This window comes from Pyxicephalus adspersus, chromosome 10 (genome assembly GCF_032062135.1).
Source record: "Pyxicephalus adspersus chromosome 10, UCB_Pads_2.0, whole genome shotgun sequence".
NCBI lineage: Eukaryota > Metazoa > Chordata > Amphibia > Anura > Pyxicephalidae > Pyxicephalus > Pyxicephalus adspersus.
Genome location: NC_092867.1, coordinates 42,267,378 through 42,282,300, shown reverse-complemented (window position 1 = coordinate 42,282,300; position 14,923 = coordinate 42,267,378). Strand labels below are relative to the sequence as shown.

At 35.5% G+C, this 14,923-nt stretch overlaps 1 protein-coding gene across 2 annotated transcripts in view; it reads right to left on the bottom strand.

The window, feature by feature from the left end:
• Positions 1-14,923, bottom strand: part of LRMDA (leucine rich melanocyte differentiation associated) — a 414,646-nt gene that overhangs the window by 132,584 nt on the left and 267,139 nt on the right. For both annotated transcript variants that reach the window (XM_072424927.1, XM_072424928.1), the window contains 3 exons: positions 8,550-8,681; positions 4,913-5,047; positions 1,475-1,601 (listed from right to left, as the gene is read on the bottom strand). In XM_072424927.1, coding sequence (XP_072281028.1) covers positions 1,475-1,601; positions 4,913-5,047; positions 8,550-8,681 — 394 coding nt within the window. The remainder of the gene's footprint in view (positions 1-1,474; positions 1,602-4,912; positions 5,048-8,549; positions 8,682-14,923) is intronic.

Genomic DNA, 14,923 nt, shown 5'->3' with positions numbered 1-14,923 from the left:
ATCGTATATCACCGATCCTGCACATAGAGTTAACGACACGATCGTTCGTAGATATTGTACACACAATAGATACGATCGTTTGAGCGATAGAGGAACTATGTGCACGACAGGAAAGTGAACGGACGTTCGTTCATCACGCATGCTCTGAACATGGACGATCAACGAACGACCGTACACACGAACGATGTTCAACGATCGTCGTCCAATCCGATCCGTCGGTCCGGTCGTTCGTTTCCAGCGACTTTCCTCGTTCGTCGGCGTCGTTGGTTACTTTTTTACGAACGATTTTTTGCCCAATCGATCGTTCGTCGTTCGATTGGAACGATAAAAATTGGAAGTGTGTACGCACCTTTACACTTTACATCTCCTCCCAGACCTAAGCAAGTACTTTAGCTTTCTGCAGAATTAATAAAATCTTGAATTTTTAGCCATTGTCATGTCTCTCAGAGGGGCTCATGAACTAATGCCCCTACCATAGTCATATAACAATAACACAGTCTAGGCTAATTTTTGGTGAAAGATCATTTATCTACCTGCGTGTTTTTTATGTGGGAGGAATGTGACTGGAGTCATAAGGGGGGACCATTAGTGATTTCAGAAAGTAACCCGAGTCCCTGGAGATACCTGGCATCCTATTGCTGCAAAGGAAAGAGTGTTAGCCACTGAACCACTGTGCTGCAGAGTTTAGGCTTTAGTGATGATAAGTATTGAGGAAAACAGTTTCTTAAGAAAAGGTTAATCTTTTAGCTCTTCTGTTACTATTTATTGATCCCTCTCAACAAGACTGTTATATACATTTAAAAACAAATTAATTAGCTATTTTAACCAATAAAAGTGTTTTGCCCTCTGTTGACATTATTGACCACTGTGTTTTAACATATATAGAACAACTCTGGCGAACAAGCAGGGCTGCATTCATGCAAGACCCCAGCATCATCTTTAGTTCCTTCACCTACTGTTTACCTGTGTTATATCAGATATGCATTGATCGTAATCAATATGTCTTTTAATGTTCTGCTTTTCTAGACTTGGCTTTTACAACATCCATGGGTAATGTAATTTTAAATATATATTACATTTTCATAAAGTTTCATTACTGAGTGCAAATGTATGTTTATGCTTTTCAGAAATTTGGCTTTTTTATGTGTATTGCGTTAAACGAACTTCAATGACATAGCCTGACACTCCTGGGTCGTAGCACAATATATACTCCAATCCAACATCTTCTTCTAGAATTATCATGCCTAATTTTTAACACTACTTCTGAAGGTAACATGCCACCTTTAGCAACTCTTGAAACACCTCATGTGTACCTTTTCTCCCCACTGGAAAAGCAGTGGCCTGGTTGCAGCCACAATCTCTGCTACCTTTATTGCAATTAAACACATGTGATGTGTAGAAAACTCTCTGTTGCGAAGTTCTCTTCATTTACTTGCCTTAGCTTTCCAATTATTTTTTAGTGATGTTTTATTACCTTATTTTCATTGGGCTTCACCACCTTCATGAAAGCACCTCTGGAACTTGCCACTTCACGCTCTTTGTTTGTCACTTTCCTGGTATCCAGAAACTTTAGATTAGGAAGTTTGTTCAGGACAAAGTACCTGCAAAAAAAGAATCTTAGATAAACATTTGTCATTGTCAAAGCTTGCCCTATGATTCACATGCACATCCATCTCTCCACACAATGAAAGTGACAACTGGCTCCACTACAGCACCTGGTTATTGAGTAGGTTTTGTGAACCATAGTGAACTAAACAATTCTATTGAAAGCACACGTAGTTTATTCATAAACACTATGACAATGTGTGAAATTATCTTATAAGATTTCATTCATCAGCTACATTTCATAAACACTTGAAGGAAGGACAATAGCAAGCAATAGTTAGTTATGTTAGATATCATAACAGAAATACACCAGAGGCACTTATCTACTGACGAAAGGAAGTAGCAAGCATTCAGGGAGGGGACCAGGTCGGGCAAGTACCAAACATGGATTTTAATGATTAGATGAAAGAGGCCATCCAAAGGGGACAACAGTGACAAAGGCGCCGGCAGTAACAGAAGCAAGTTTGTCATCACTGGCTGGGTATGGATCACAGCACAGGACGAAAGGAGGGCTCAGCCACTCTCATTTAGTTGGGAGACACAGGAGGACAGGAGATGACAGCTTCTGTCTACTCAAGACTTTCTGTCTAGGGAATTTAGTACTTGCAAAAGGTGAAGCGTGAAGAGCAGGCAAGTGATATCTTGTGACTTTAAGACCTGTAAAAGCCGCTGTCTCTGCTGACCAGATATTTTACCATGTAACCTGTAACCAGGGACAAGTGTAACCACGATAACTTTTTCATGTAATATGTTTGCCATTTTCATAATAAGCCTATCCTGTGCATTTTGGTACCAAAGCAAAATGCTGCAGTTTGTCATGTGAAAGTACACAACAACCTCAAAGCACACTAAAATTGTCTGGCCTTCAAGTAAATTTTATGAGTTAGTTATTTCGTATACTAAGCATCACAAAGTTTAACTGACAAAGCCTGTAATAAATTGATGACAGTCCGTGTGACGCACCATAGATTATTACTCATTCTGTCTACAAAGTAGGCTGCAATGAATTAGTAGAGTGAGATGCTTTTTGTCAAAGCACGATACATGTGTCATACTGGCATTCAAAGAAGTTACTGGCCAAAAAATGTTCTGCTCCAATAAAAATGATGATTTGTCACCTTACTGGAGAGAAAAACTTGTGATGAATAACAGAGATGATTGTCTGCAGGTATGGGATAGGACAAACAATGGAGTAGAAGAGCACAAAAGTCAGAATGTTCATGCGCTTTTGTTGTTCTTCTGTTTGCGTGGCATAAACAGTTCTGCCTCTACTGCACATCACTACACATCCTGCTTTGCATTTGCATCTTCCCTTCCTGATTTTATTTCAGACACACAAACACAGTGCATTGTTTTGTAGCCAAATATTTATCTGCTTCAGGTGCTGCAACCAAACTTCAAAGTAAAACATCTGGAGCCTTAGCCACAGCTGGTTTGTTAGGCTCCCCCCTTTGATGTCATCTAATACATGTGAAAATGGCCCGAAGCATATTCCCCTCAAACAAGGAATAGTTGACTCATGAAGCAGTTCACCTGGACCAAGGTGAACTTTACTTTCAGACCAAGTAATGCTACTGTAGAGAAAAATACCGTAAATGTTAGTAATTTCCTATGAACAATGTCTCTGGGGCCATCAGATTTATGCTACAATCACTGTGCTAATAAAAATAAAACTACAGGTCACATCTAAAAGAAGGACATGGCTAAATGTGTCACTGTCATCATAATCAAACATTACATTATTCAGAGGAAACTGAAGTCCAACCCGATATTGATATAGACACAAATTATTCAGCTCTGTAATCATAAATTAATTATTTTTCAATCATATTTAGCTGGAATGTTTGACTCTGATTTGGTTTGAGTCTGGCATGAGCTCAATGGTGTGCTGCTTCTTCTTTTACAGTTCAGAGGCTGGGGTGAGTGCACTTAGAGCAGCCGCTACCTACACATAACTTTGCTTTTTGGCAGGACTGTGTACATCTCAGGGATGGATAGAAAAAAATACAAACCTGTTTGGCAATAATACAGCTCTTTCATATGTATTCAATTTGTATATTTATTTGTTTGCATGGATCTTGACATATATAGTAACAAATACCAAAATTAAAAATAACAGCATTTATCTTTTCATGTTCATTTCATTTTGCCTTTATATCTAACCTGTTGGCTTCCTTCAAGGACTACTTTTTTTTTCCTAACTGGTTATGTACAACCAACCATCAGGATGTGTAATATCCAAAGACCAGTTTTTACTTTATTGTTATGTGTGGTGCCAATTAGTTTATTTACCAATATTTTTAAATAGAATGATCAGATGTACTGTTGAAAGAATTGACACTGCTCATCTGAGAATGAATGTCTCTTTATCATTTCACCTAAACTGTATCTTAGGAGATCATTGAGTGACATTTTCAGGTGAATATGTTCTGTCCCAAAGAAGTAAAACTTGTTGTTAGATTGATTGAGGCTTTACTTGAAGACACCTTACTTAATGGCCATGCTTAATTTTATTTGCATTGTCTTTAAGCACCTTCTAATATGAGAGGTACGACTTTCACAGTGCCTAATAGTAGTACAAAGTATAACACTGCAAGCATTAATCTGAACGCCATGTATGAGAACTGAATAATGTTTTCTTTCCCCTGCTTTGGAAGTAAAGCTCCCACTCATTTAATAGTTTAGATTTTATAGTTTATTTTTATTAAAATAAAACTGCTAAGATATTGCCAGTATTTATATAAATATTTAACATATAATACTATAATTGCATCTCTCCTTCCTCAGCTATTAGCTGGTGTCTTTCTGTGTTTTTCTAAATATGCACTGATTGTCTATCACATCAATGTGTGTTAAATGCAAATATTACTGCCTGTGTATCATTCTCATTTTTTCTTCTGTGTTTTGTCAACTGAACATGTATCCTAAGGTGAAAGAAAAAGAAACAAATCTGGCCATAGAAGTGCCTTTACTTATATGAGCCTCTCTTTGTATGCAGACAATATGAAGTTTCAAATCATTCCACTTTGATATTTGTTTGATATGCCAAACAAATGCTTCTTTTATTGGTAACTAATATGCTGTTATTACAGTTATTTCTAATAGTAACTACCATCTATTTACTCAGGTGAGATTACATGCTGTTAGTACCTCTAATTAGGAATCTGTGAGCCACTTCTAAGGCAAATACGTCAACCACCAATACCCTATGCTATTTCAGCAAATTATTCATAATTGATAAATAAAAGATAGTTCTATATTGTGCCCACAGATCATTTTACACCCTGGAGATAAGGAGGCCACCAACCTGTATCGCTGATAGTCATCTTCATCTTTTTCGGTGCTAACAAGTTCATTAGGACAAGCCTGGTTACCGAGCAGGCTCAGGTACTCCAAAGATGGTGCAGACAAAGCCAGTGAGTCCAGAAAATGGTCCAGCTCTGTCAAGTATTACCAGAATTGTTAAGGAATGCAATTGTTCATAAATCATCATGCTATAAAAGAATCCATCTATAAATTGTCTATTAACCTTCAATTTGAATAAACCATCCCTCTGGCATAGCTCCTTTTCTTTAGCCCACAAGATCCTATAATGCCACCCTAAAAGCAGTTCTCTTTTTTGCTTTCATCATTTATAACCTTTTACAGATGAATCAGTACAGAAAATTAGATTCTCAACCCAACAAAAGGCATGTTAGAACATGCGCTTTATAGAATCAACGTACTATAAAAGTATTTTTAAATAAATAAAACATTACTATATAAATTAATACAAGTGTATCAGTAATAAAGGCCTTGTGGTTGATCGGGGATAAGTCGGTAGTTAAGTTACAAGGTAGAAGGGGCCTCAACTATAGACTTTCACATTATAAAGGGCCAAATAAAGGATTCAATCTATGCAATGCTACTACAGCCTGTCACTAACTGTAGACATATTAGAGGTATTAGTCAGAGACTGTGGGCATGCTACAGGAGTGTTTGGAGAATAACGACAATACAGTCAAAGATTATACACTTGTTATGTTAGTACTGAAACACATGGACCTGGAAGATTCCCATGAGGTATATCAGATTCTCTGTTTTATGTATAGCACCCCCATAATATTTTCTGCAAAATAGAAGGGTAACCCAAGTGGAGCTTCATTATTACATTTGAGCCATGATCAAGCCACTGGAAGACATATCAATCAATAGGCATACCCAAGGTCTATGGCAACCTTTACTTTCTAGAATGAAATTTACCAATATTTGTCAACATTCATTAAGTAATTATTGAGCCTACAATTATAGGAAAACTATAAATACAAAACACAGGTATAATCTCTGATGTTGTCATTTGATATTGATCAGATCACCAAAATTATGGTGTGTAGTTAAATGTGCAGTGAATGTGCAACGTATTTATTGAAAATGTATTGCAGGTGAATCTTTCTGGTGCATAGATTTCAAACTAGAGAATGATTAACCACCTGTAAAAGTATGTTGAATGTCACATTCACTGCTTTAAATTATCTCCCTAAATAATAAAATCTGGAAACATGATGGAAATTCAATGTATTAGCTTGGTAACCCACAAAATTTTCACTTTAGCAGTTTACTGTGGATGGGGAATTAAATCTGACATCGGAGTACTTGTCATGTTACAGTACACCTTTTTATTTATAAATACAAGTTTTCCCTTTTACTGGTAACTTTTTTTCATTGACTAAAAGTTGTTACATCATATAATGGATAAAAGCATTTCTGTGGTATGTAAGGGAAAATTCAGGCCTGTTTACAACTGTAGACATTTTTAACCTGATATGAAACAACCTACTAAAACTTACCAGCAGATGTTCTCCTTTTCAGTCTATAGGGTACTGCATACTGTATCTTTACCACCAGAGGGCTCACACAAATATTTCTATTTTTATTTCTTTATTGTGCCACTTCCTAAAATATTATGTTTGCGACTAAACTGCAAAAATGTTCACAGATTCTATTAAAAGTTGTGTGTCTTTATTTTAAACATATTTGCAATATTTAGGTATTCTACATGAAAGTCAAGTTGTTTAATCAAGTTGATTTGTAAATTCACAAAATGGAACTGCAGAGCTGAGTGCTGTAAAAGACCATTAAGACAGAAGTCTTGGTGGATTCTCATATATATATTTACATTATTTTATATATATATATATATATATATATATATATATATATATATATTTGAACCTAGAACTGCTTACACTCCCAAACATACCGTAGGCACTTGGTCCCTGTTTGGTCACACTGACCCAAATGATTGGATTTGTTATAAAGGGGCAGTCAAACAACAGTTCATCCTGTTGTTTTTCACAATTAAATAAGGCATGCCAGCAGTTTTATCTTTATCTCATCTTTTCTCCAAATATCACTGACACCAATGGGGATGTTTGGCCAAGCAGACCACAGACCCTACCACTGCACCCCAAAACCCTAACGCATAAAGGGCTTTATAGTATGCATGCATGATGTACTGCTCTTGAGTGATTGGGAAGTGAACACAGTAAGGACACTGCAGATATCCAATAGATAATAGATTATTGTCATATACAGCTTAAAAAAAATGTGTGACTGCAATGTCTATACTTAGAGCTCACTCTGCCTAAAAACGAGAAATTGCTGCTAAAATCAGATTAGGCCATTTGAGTACAATTAGACCAACATTCGCTGAGAAACTTTCACTATAGTTTTGGATGGTTATGGAAACTTTAAAACAATGCTTGGCAGAAAGCTGGGTTTAGAGTTACAAAAATACTTGGCCTGCTTAGACACAGCTAAGTTGGGGGCTCTGGAGAAACTTTTTGGCTTGTAGATTTCATGTATGCATTCCATTACAAATCTGCTAAAAATTATGCCAACTCATTCATTCTGTTATCATACTAAAAAACAGCTGTTACCATTACAATCAGCAGTAGCTGTGACTTTATACATGGTCGGTACAATGGAAACCTTAAGCAAATATCTATTGAGGTGAAGAACCAATAAAACCACCTATATGACAGATTAAAAAGTGGGTCTTCATAGCCTTAATTTCCTAATAAATGGAAGTCAAATTGCCATACTATATTCATCTATCACAAATTTGTAAAATGCTTAATCATGTTTATTTTAAAAACATTTTCAAGGAGACCAACTGAAAGAAACGACAAAGCTATTGCCTTACTTTGATTGGCAAATGGTCCAGGATGCATCTTCTTCTGAGCTGTGGGGGTTGGAAGAGACTCAAATGCAGTTTGCTTCACATTTTGGAGATGTACATGGAGAGAAATGACCTACATTTGTTTTGGAAGTGGTTCGGCTACACAATGCCCTACACGGTGTGTGCAATTTATTACTTTTATACCTATTCTTTGGCTGGCACTTGATCATGATTTGTGCCTCTAAAGCCTTGACATTAAAGTACAGAGATTCATAGAACAATGGGTCTGACTTGTTGTATATACATACACATTTATTTGTTACGGTTTATATTTGGGCCTACAGAAAAGGGATAGAGAACCCTGTACTTACACCAATATGTCTCAGGAACTTAAGTGATGGTCCAAGAAAAAAAAACTACTTTCTTAAGAACCTCAAGTAGCGATTATCTTCTATGACCAGGAAGGGTTAATGGACATAGAAGCACTTAGGGTTTTTTTCCTGATTGGTATGCTCACAATGTACAATGCATTTAATGGCTCAAGTAAATACTTTTTAGGTTAGTAACTGCTGACTGTCCCTATTTGAAGTAGATGGTAACATTTTATCTATTCAGATATCAACAGATTTACAGAACATAGTTTATTTGTTTGTTTAGTTGTTTTGAGAACTTTATTACACCATGGTTTGATATATGAAAATTGTACTTACAAATTGTACTTTACACTATAATACGTACACTATGACATTGATCATTGATTTACCAAAGTGTTTTGCGTAAAAAGGATATCTGATTTTTATTGGCAGTCAGTGTGTGTAGGAAAGGAAGTGAGGGGAAGCAGACATGATTTCCGAGCTGGTTGTTGTCCAATATTAGCTCTTCTAGACAAAGAAAACCCTCCAATCCATCCAAAGACCTGCATGATGGGAACACAAAGGGAAAAAGGATATGAAAGGCACAGTTGCAACAAATACATATATTATTATTATTAATAAACAGGATTTATATAGCGCCAACATATTACATACTTTTTACAAAGTTATTTTCAATTATATGTATAACAAAACTAGGATTCTGAAAAGGCCAAGTCAAAAGAACCTTCTATACAAAGGGTAATATTCATCTTGGCCTCATTGGGGTAGGAATGTTTATTTGCCAAACACACAGTTAGACCATTGAGATATTGAAAGCATATAAAGTATATCTAAAGCCCTTTTTGTTCAGTAGGGAATGTCTGAATTCTTATATGCGTGTGTCTCACTGATGTTCCACTGGGGAGATAGGTACTGCAAGGAAAACTCACAAGAGTTAAAAAAAAAAAACACCTCCATTATATCTCTATTAGAAGGTTTCCCCTCAATGGGTGTTCTCTAAATGTTATACTTCCCTAATTTTCTGTCCTAGTGACTATTCACAAATTTGCAACCAGAAAGGGTCTAACCTTTTCCTACTCCCTTCAAAACTAAAAAAAACTATAGCTGCAGTGGAAATTATAAATGTTGCTGCTGCATAGAAAAAAAATGCCAAGTACATGCCTTTAAAATAAAATCGTAATAAAAAAATGTGTGTTTATTACAGGGTGCACTAATGACAAAGGAATCCCAGATCCCAGTTGTTCAATTTCATCAGACTTTCTATCACTAAAAGGAGAATGGTTTGCTTTTGTGTGTTAATCTCAGTTTGCACTGTGAGTTCTGTGGTAAACATGTAAAAAGGCATCATAAGTGCCACCTACAGGTAAATTTGAAAATACATATATATATATATATATATATATATATATATGCAATATTTTAGATTTAACAGACCTAGAAAAAAAAGAACATTTACCATACCAAAGGAAGACACAAAAGTCACATCAACAACAGGTAAATATTATCATTCCTGCACAAAGGTCCTGTCTCTCTCTTTTTGATTGTAAGCTGCTGAGTCTAACTGATGTACCATAAAAGTCAAAATGGCGTACAAGTCAAGTATCTCATGGATACTGTATATACAAATCTAGAAAGAGAGTAAGAGAGAAATTCTTAACTGCCCACCTAATGAGACAACAGGCAGCCCTTGAGTTAGCAAAGGAAGGGGTCCTATAAGTGCACATCTAGAGACAAGAAAAGTGCAGAAGTCTTTAGAAGACTTAAACTTTGTGCCTTCTATGCTGCTCTTACAATATACTATATGAAAAGAACACCTTTTTTTATAAATCTATACATCCAAAGTATCTAAAATACCTGAGAAATAAAATACATAAAGTTTAGGTACAGTCCTTACAGAGTACTTGATAACATACTATTAAGTAGCTTTGTCCACAAGAAAAAACTTTAGGTAACCTAATGCTGCCATGTCTTAGACTGTCAGCACACTGCAATTGTCACTGATTCAATGGCAAAGGCCCTCTATGGAGTAAAACCATCAGTGAACTACAGCCTGTGAAGTGATTATCAAATATATATATTTAGAAGCATTGTGGTGTAACAAAATGTTGCCTTACCAGTTAGTTTGACTTAACTTAACTTGAACTCTTTGCTTGCTTAACATGTATTTGAATATTACTTAATGAAGTAACATATTTTCTATACACCACAAATGCAAGGTGTAATGGGCCTGAATTTACAAGACTGGCCTATGCACATGTGCACTCACATCTACCAAAGACTATTTATAGGGTGCAATAGGGGTTGCACTGCGTATCAGCTCTGCACTTCAGCCCTAAATCTAATTGCTTTAAGTCAAGTGTTAAAATATAAATAAGCTATTTAAACAAGATGCTAAAAAATAAAAATTTCAGGACATAACTTTTGGGCACAGCAAATCAAAAGTAAACCCTTTTAAATGTCTCTACATATTCTAAGATAGATTTAATGTCTATAAAATTAAACAGCATTGTAAACACTCTAAGGTGGGAGAAAAAGATAACCAACAATGCCCCAAAATCTAGTGAGATGTATTTGTCAATGTCTGGCATCTCGAAGCACCTAGTCTTTTGTAGACCCAACCTCCATTCCCAAGATAAATAAGGCTGTCACAGTTCACCTTCAATCCCTGGGCACAAATTTAAGATGTCATCCATCATTCACGCTTGAGTAAATACCAACCACCCCTTTCTGCCTACTCTCCTGCAACATCAATAAATACAGTGTAGGATTGGAGGGTATAATTTTGAGCTTAACTCATTCATAGTTTAGCAGAACTTATGGCAGCGAATATTTATTTTACATCCATGTTTGTCCAGTTTGCCTCTTTTCTGCCATTTACACACTTTCTAAGGCCCCCTGCTCACATCACGTCCGGATAATAACGCATCTTTGTATACTATAAAAGACATTACATTGTAGATAAATTAACAACAATTTCATAGGAAAGACCTGTGATGAACAGTTTGACATTTATGGTAAGGAATACAGAGCAGCCTGATAATTTTAATGACAATCCAAAATACTCACTACAGTTTTACAAGTAGCACAATAAATAGGGTTTGATGCCTCCACTTGCAGGGGACCTTATTTTTAAAGTTTACCTAAAATATGAATTTTCTTTGTACTGACACATGGCAGCCAATCATAATCTACCTGAATTATAGCTTGACAGCTGTAACATGGCTTGTTATTGTGTTTGTGGTTCTTATATTAAACACTTAATAAATAAGAATATGTCTGATCCTGAAAGACAGAAAAGCGCAAAGTTTGTCCCAAAAAACAGTTTCAAACTTTAGTTAGGGTTGTTCAATAGAACCATCCAAATAAAAGAGAACATGTACAATGTGAACAAAAACACAGCAACAGATAGGATTTCACTTTACAAGTCAGATCAGTAAAAGCATGATTCATATTGGTTGTTGTATGTAAATGAATATCATGCCATTATTTCTGCTGTCTCAAATAAATCTCAGTGTGTGCAGGTTCAGTGATGCAGACACAACAAAATGCTATTGTGGTAGAATGTCTGTCCATTATAAGGAAAAATAATAACACTCTATATGTCACTGGTTTGCACAGTTAATCTTATTAATCAAAATGATGTGCTGCACTGAGTAAACAATCAGATTGTCTTCTTTTTCTCACCAGAAAAAAAGCGACCTGGAATCTGATTATACCATGAATTAAATAGAGTAGTGTGTTTATCTCTAAACATCCTATAATATGCATAGCTGGGTTGCCACTATGGCTTGTGATACATTTTGGAAAACACGCACATGCTGCTTTCAAGGCACAGTGCACAGCAAGACACAAAAGTGCTTTGCATCATGTTGTGTGGGCAAAGTGTGTTTGGAGTGCCAAATAAGATGACAAGTGCATAACCACTCATGCCCTTTGTAAACTAGTAGGAATAAGGAATAGTCCTGTTTGGATATAATAAAAGCACCCATTTTGATGGCCAGATAAAGTTACTATCTCAAGTTTTTGGTGGCTGGCAGACATCGGACGTATGGCATTTCTTAGAGAACATCTTGGTAGGAAAAAATCTTGGTGTTGACATAAACTATGAAGTACAGTACAGGAAAGATCTGCTTCCATGTGGGTGGCTGCATTGTGTAACAAACCACATCCCTTTCTAATGTTTAATTACAGACTTATAACCTAAAGTGATAAAGTCTTAGTTATTATTTGCCCATTTTATTATTCATCTGGTCTCTTTGGTACCTGCTGAAATATATTCAATTCTATGACTTAGAGAGTCATAGGTTGCAAAGGTTGTTGCAGCTTTGCCTGACAGGCCAGGGACTGACTGTCACAATGCAGTGGCTGCCATAACACACTGTAATAGGCATGTGTTAACAGAACACATAGCCAAAATAACTTTAACCTCCTTGGCGGTCTAATTATGTCAGTATTTTTATGCCAAAAGCGGTTTATTGTTTTGCATGGAAATTTATTTTACATTGTAGGCCTATAATTCTTAGGCATAACTCACCAAAATATGTCCAATATTTATTAAATTTATTAATAAACTTTAATTTTAAAAAAACACAAATATCTGAAAAAACAAGGGTGCTTAAAATATATTTAAACCTGTAATATAACTGTACATTAGCATGTGTATATATATATATATATGAAATTAATATAATGATTACATTGTATTGGATTCAATACAGTTATTTTGTATTGAATCTAATACAAAATAATTAGAATTTTGTGCCGTGCTCCCGATGGGATCCAACAGGCAGGACACCAGAGGTCTCTGATGTGACCAGGTTAAGTGTTTTTTTTAAATGTTTTTAGCTAACCCGAGTGTGGCTCAGGGTTTACCGCTTTAAGCATGTTTTTTTTTTTCCCCGAGCCACACTCGGGATTACTGCTCAGGGGGTTAAGCTGTTACATCATAAGTGGATCCATTGTAGATCCTGCTAAGAAATGCTAACCATTTTCAAACTGATGTTCTGACAAGCACATTAATACATCTTGGAAAAGCTCAAACTGCTATATCCAATATTGGCAATATCACCAGCAGTGACTCTACTTATACTCCCACCTATGTGGGGCATGTTCCTAACAACGGACCGTTAAGCACGCATTAATTTCTATCCCTGAGGAAGCCCAACGTGGTGAAATGCGTCATATGAACAGTTATAAGGTTAGGTTGATTACCTTTTGATGTAATTTACTATGTATAGAATGTACTAATATTTTGTTTTGTGAAATGCTAACAGGAAAGAAATAAAACATTATTTGTTTATGTGTATTAGATGGTTTATGTATAGAATAATCAATACACTTCACCCGTTGCATGAAAATCTCTGAGCCTCAAACCTCTCTCTCTTTTCTCCACCCACTTACATATTGAATATTATTTAGAGGTGGCTCATCTTTAAAAAAAACTATATATATATATATATATATATATATATATATATATATATATAGTGAGGTGAAGGAAAACACATCCTACACAATCTCTAAAACATTGCTAAAAGGGTTAATGGTGTCATACTGCTGACTCTGTCAAATTGCATTGGCAAGATACTATGCAGTCACCACTAAAAAACCCCTTCAACTTCAAAAGTTTAGCGGTTAGGAAATGCAAAGGAAGAAAGCTGTTAATTTTTTTTCTGGTCTTTTAAATGCAGTCCCATCTTGTAAGGGTTAAGGGTCACTTATTAACTGTCCTCATGTCAGAACGCAATGTAATGTCATGAACTTTGCAGTCTATGGTCCCTATTTAATGTACAGCGCTGCGTAATATGTTGGCGCTATATAAATCCTGTTTAATAATAATAATAATGGTTAATATCTGTTATTATACAATTGAAGCATCTGCATTTAGTATATCATATTTAAGAAGAACACAACCATGCAGTTGTTACCCATGAGGACGTTTCATCATTTAATCCAATCTGGCATATTTAATAAATCAGATTTTGGAAGCTAGACTATCTTTTCCATTTTACCTTGAATCTTGTTGTATATGCATTTTTATAAACCAAACTGGTAAACATTATTTTTATAAAGCCTGCATAATGAGCTTCCAAATGCAGTGTGTCTATTGCCTATATATTGGGACAATCATAATCAATATATCAATTTATCTAATATATGACAGGGCTTTTCCTTTTTTTTGCTATTGCACAATGCAAACAGCTGGGGTCATAGACTGTATCTCATCCAAAATCATCTTATTGTATTTTGCCCCATGTGTTGTTATATTTTATTGAAACTGTTTTAGGGTATGTCTGTGAAAGATATCATATATCCAGGTCATGCTATAGCTAGTAGTAGTTAGCTACATTCAACTAAACTTGGCAATAATGAAATGTATGGAGAATCCATATTATTGATTATACCTAGATTTGCAATATGTTTTTCATTAACCCAAGTACAATTCTAATAAATACTCTGTTAAGTTATGAACTATTTTATGTCATATGTCTCTACCTCCCCTAAATAAGCTAAAACAGCTAAATGCATCCGCGGTCCTTTTTTGAATAAATAACTAAATATTTTTATGACCTTATGTATTGACGCATTAGCATTGCTTTGTCTAGTGCCATTTTAGCCCCCTACATAACGTAAGTAAAAATTTATGCCATATTTGTCTCAAAGCGTGGGTGACCTGGAATTGGTTTCCTAAAAATAATTTACTATTTGTTAGAAAATGTACCAGATCCATTCCAGGTTTGCTGATCCATCACCCATGTTCACTGAATAAAATGTATATTCTCCA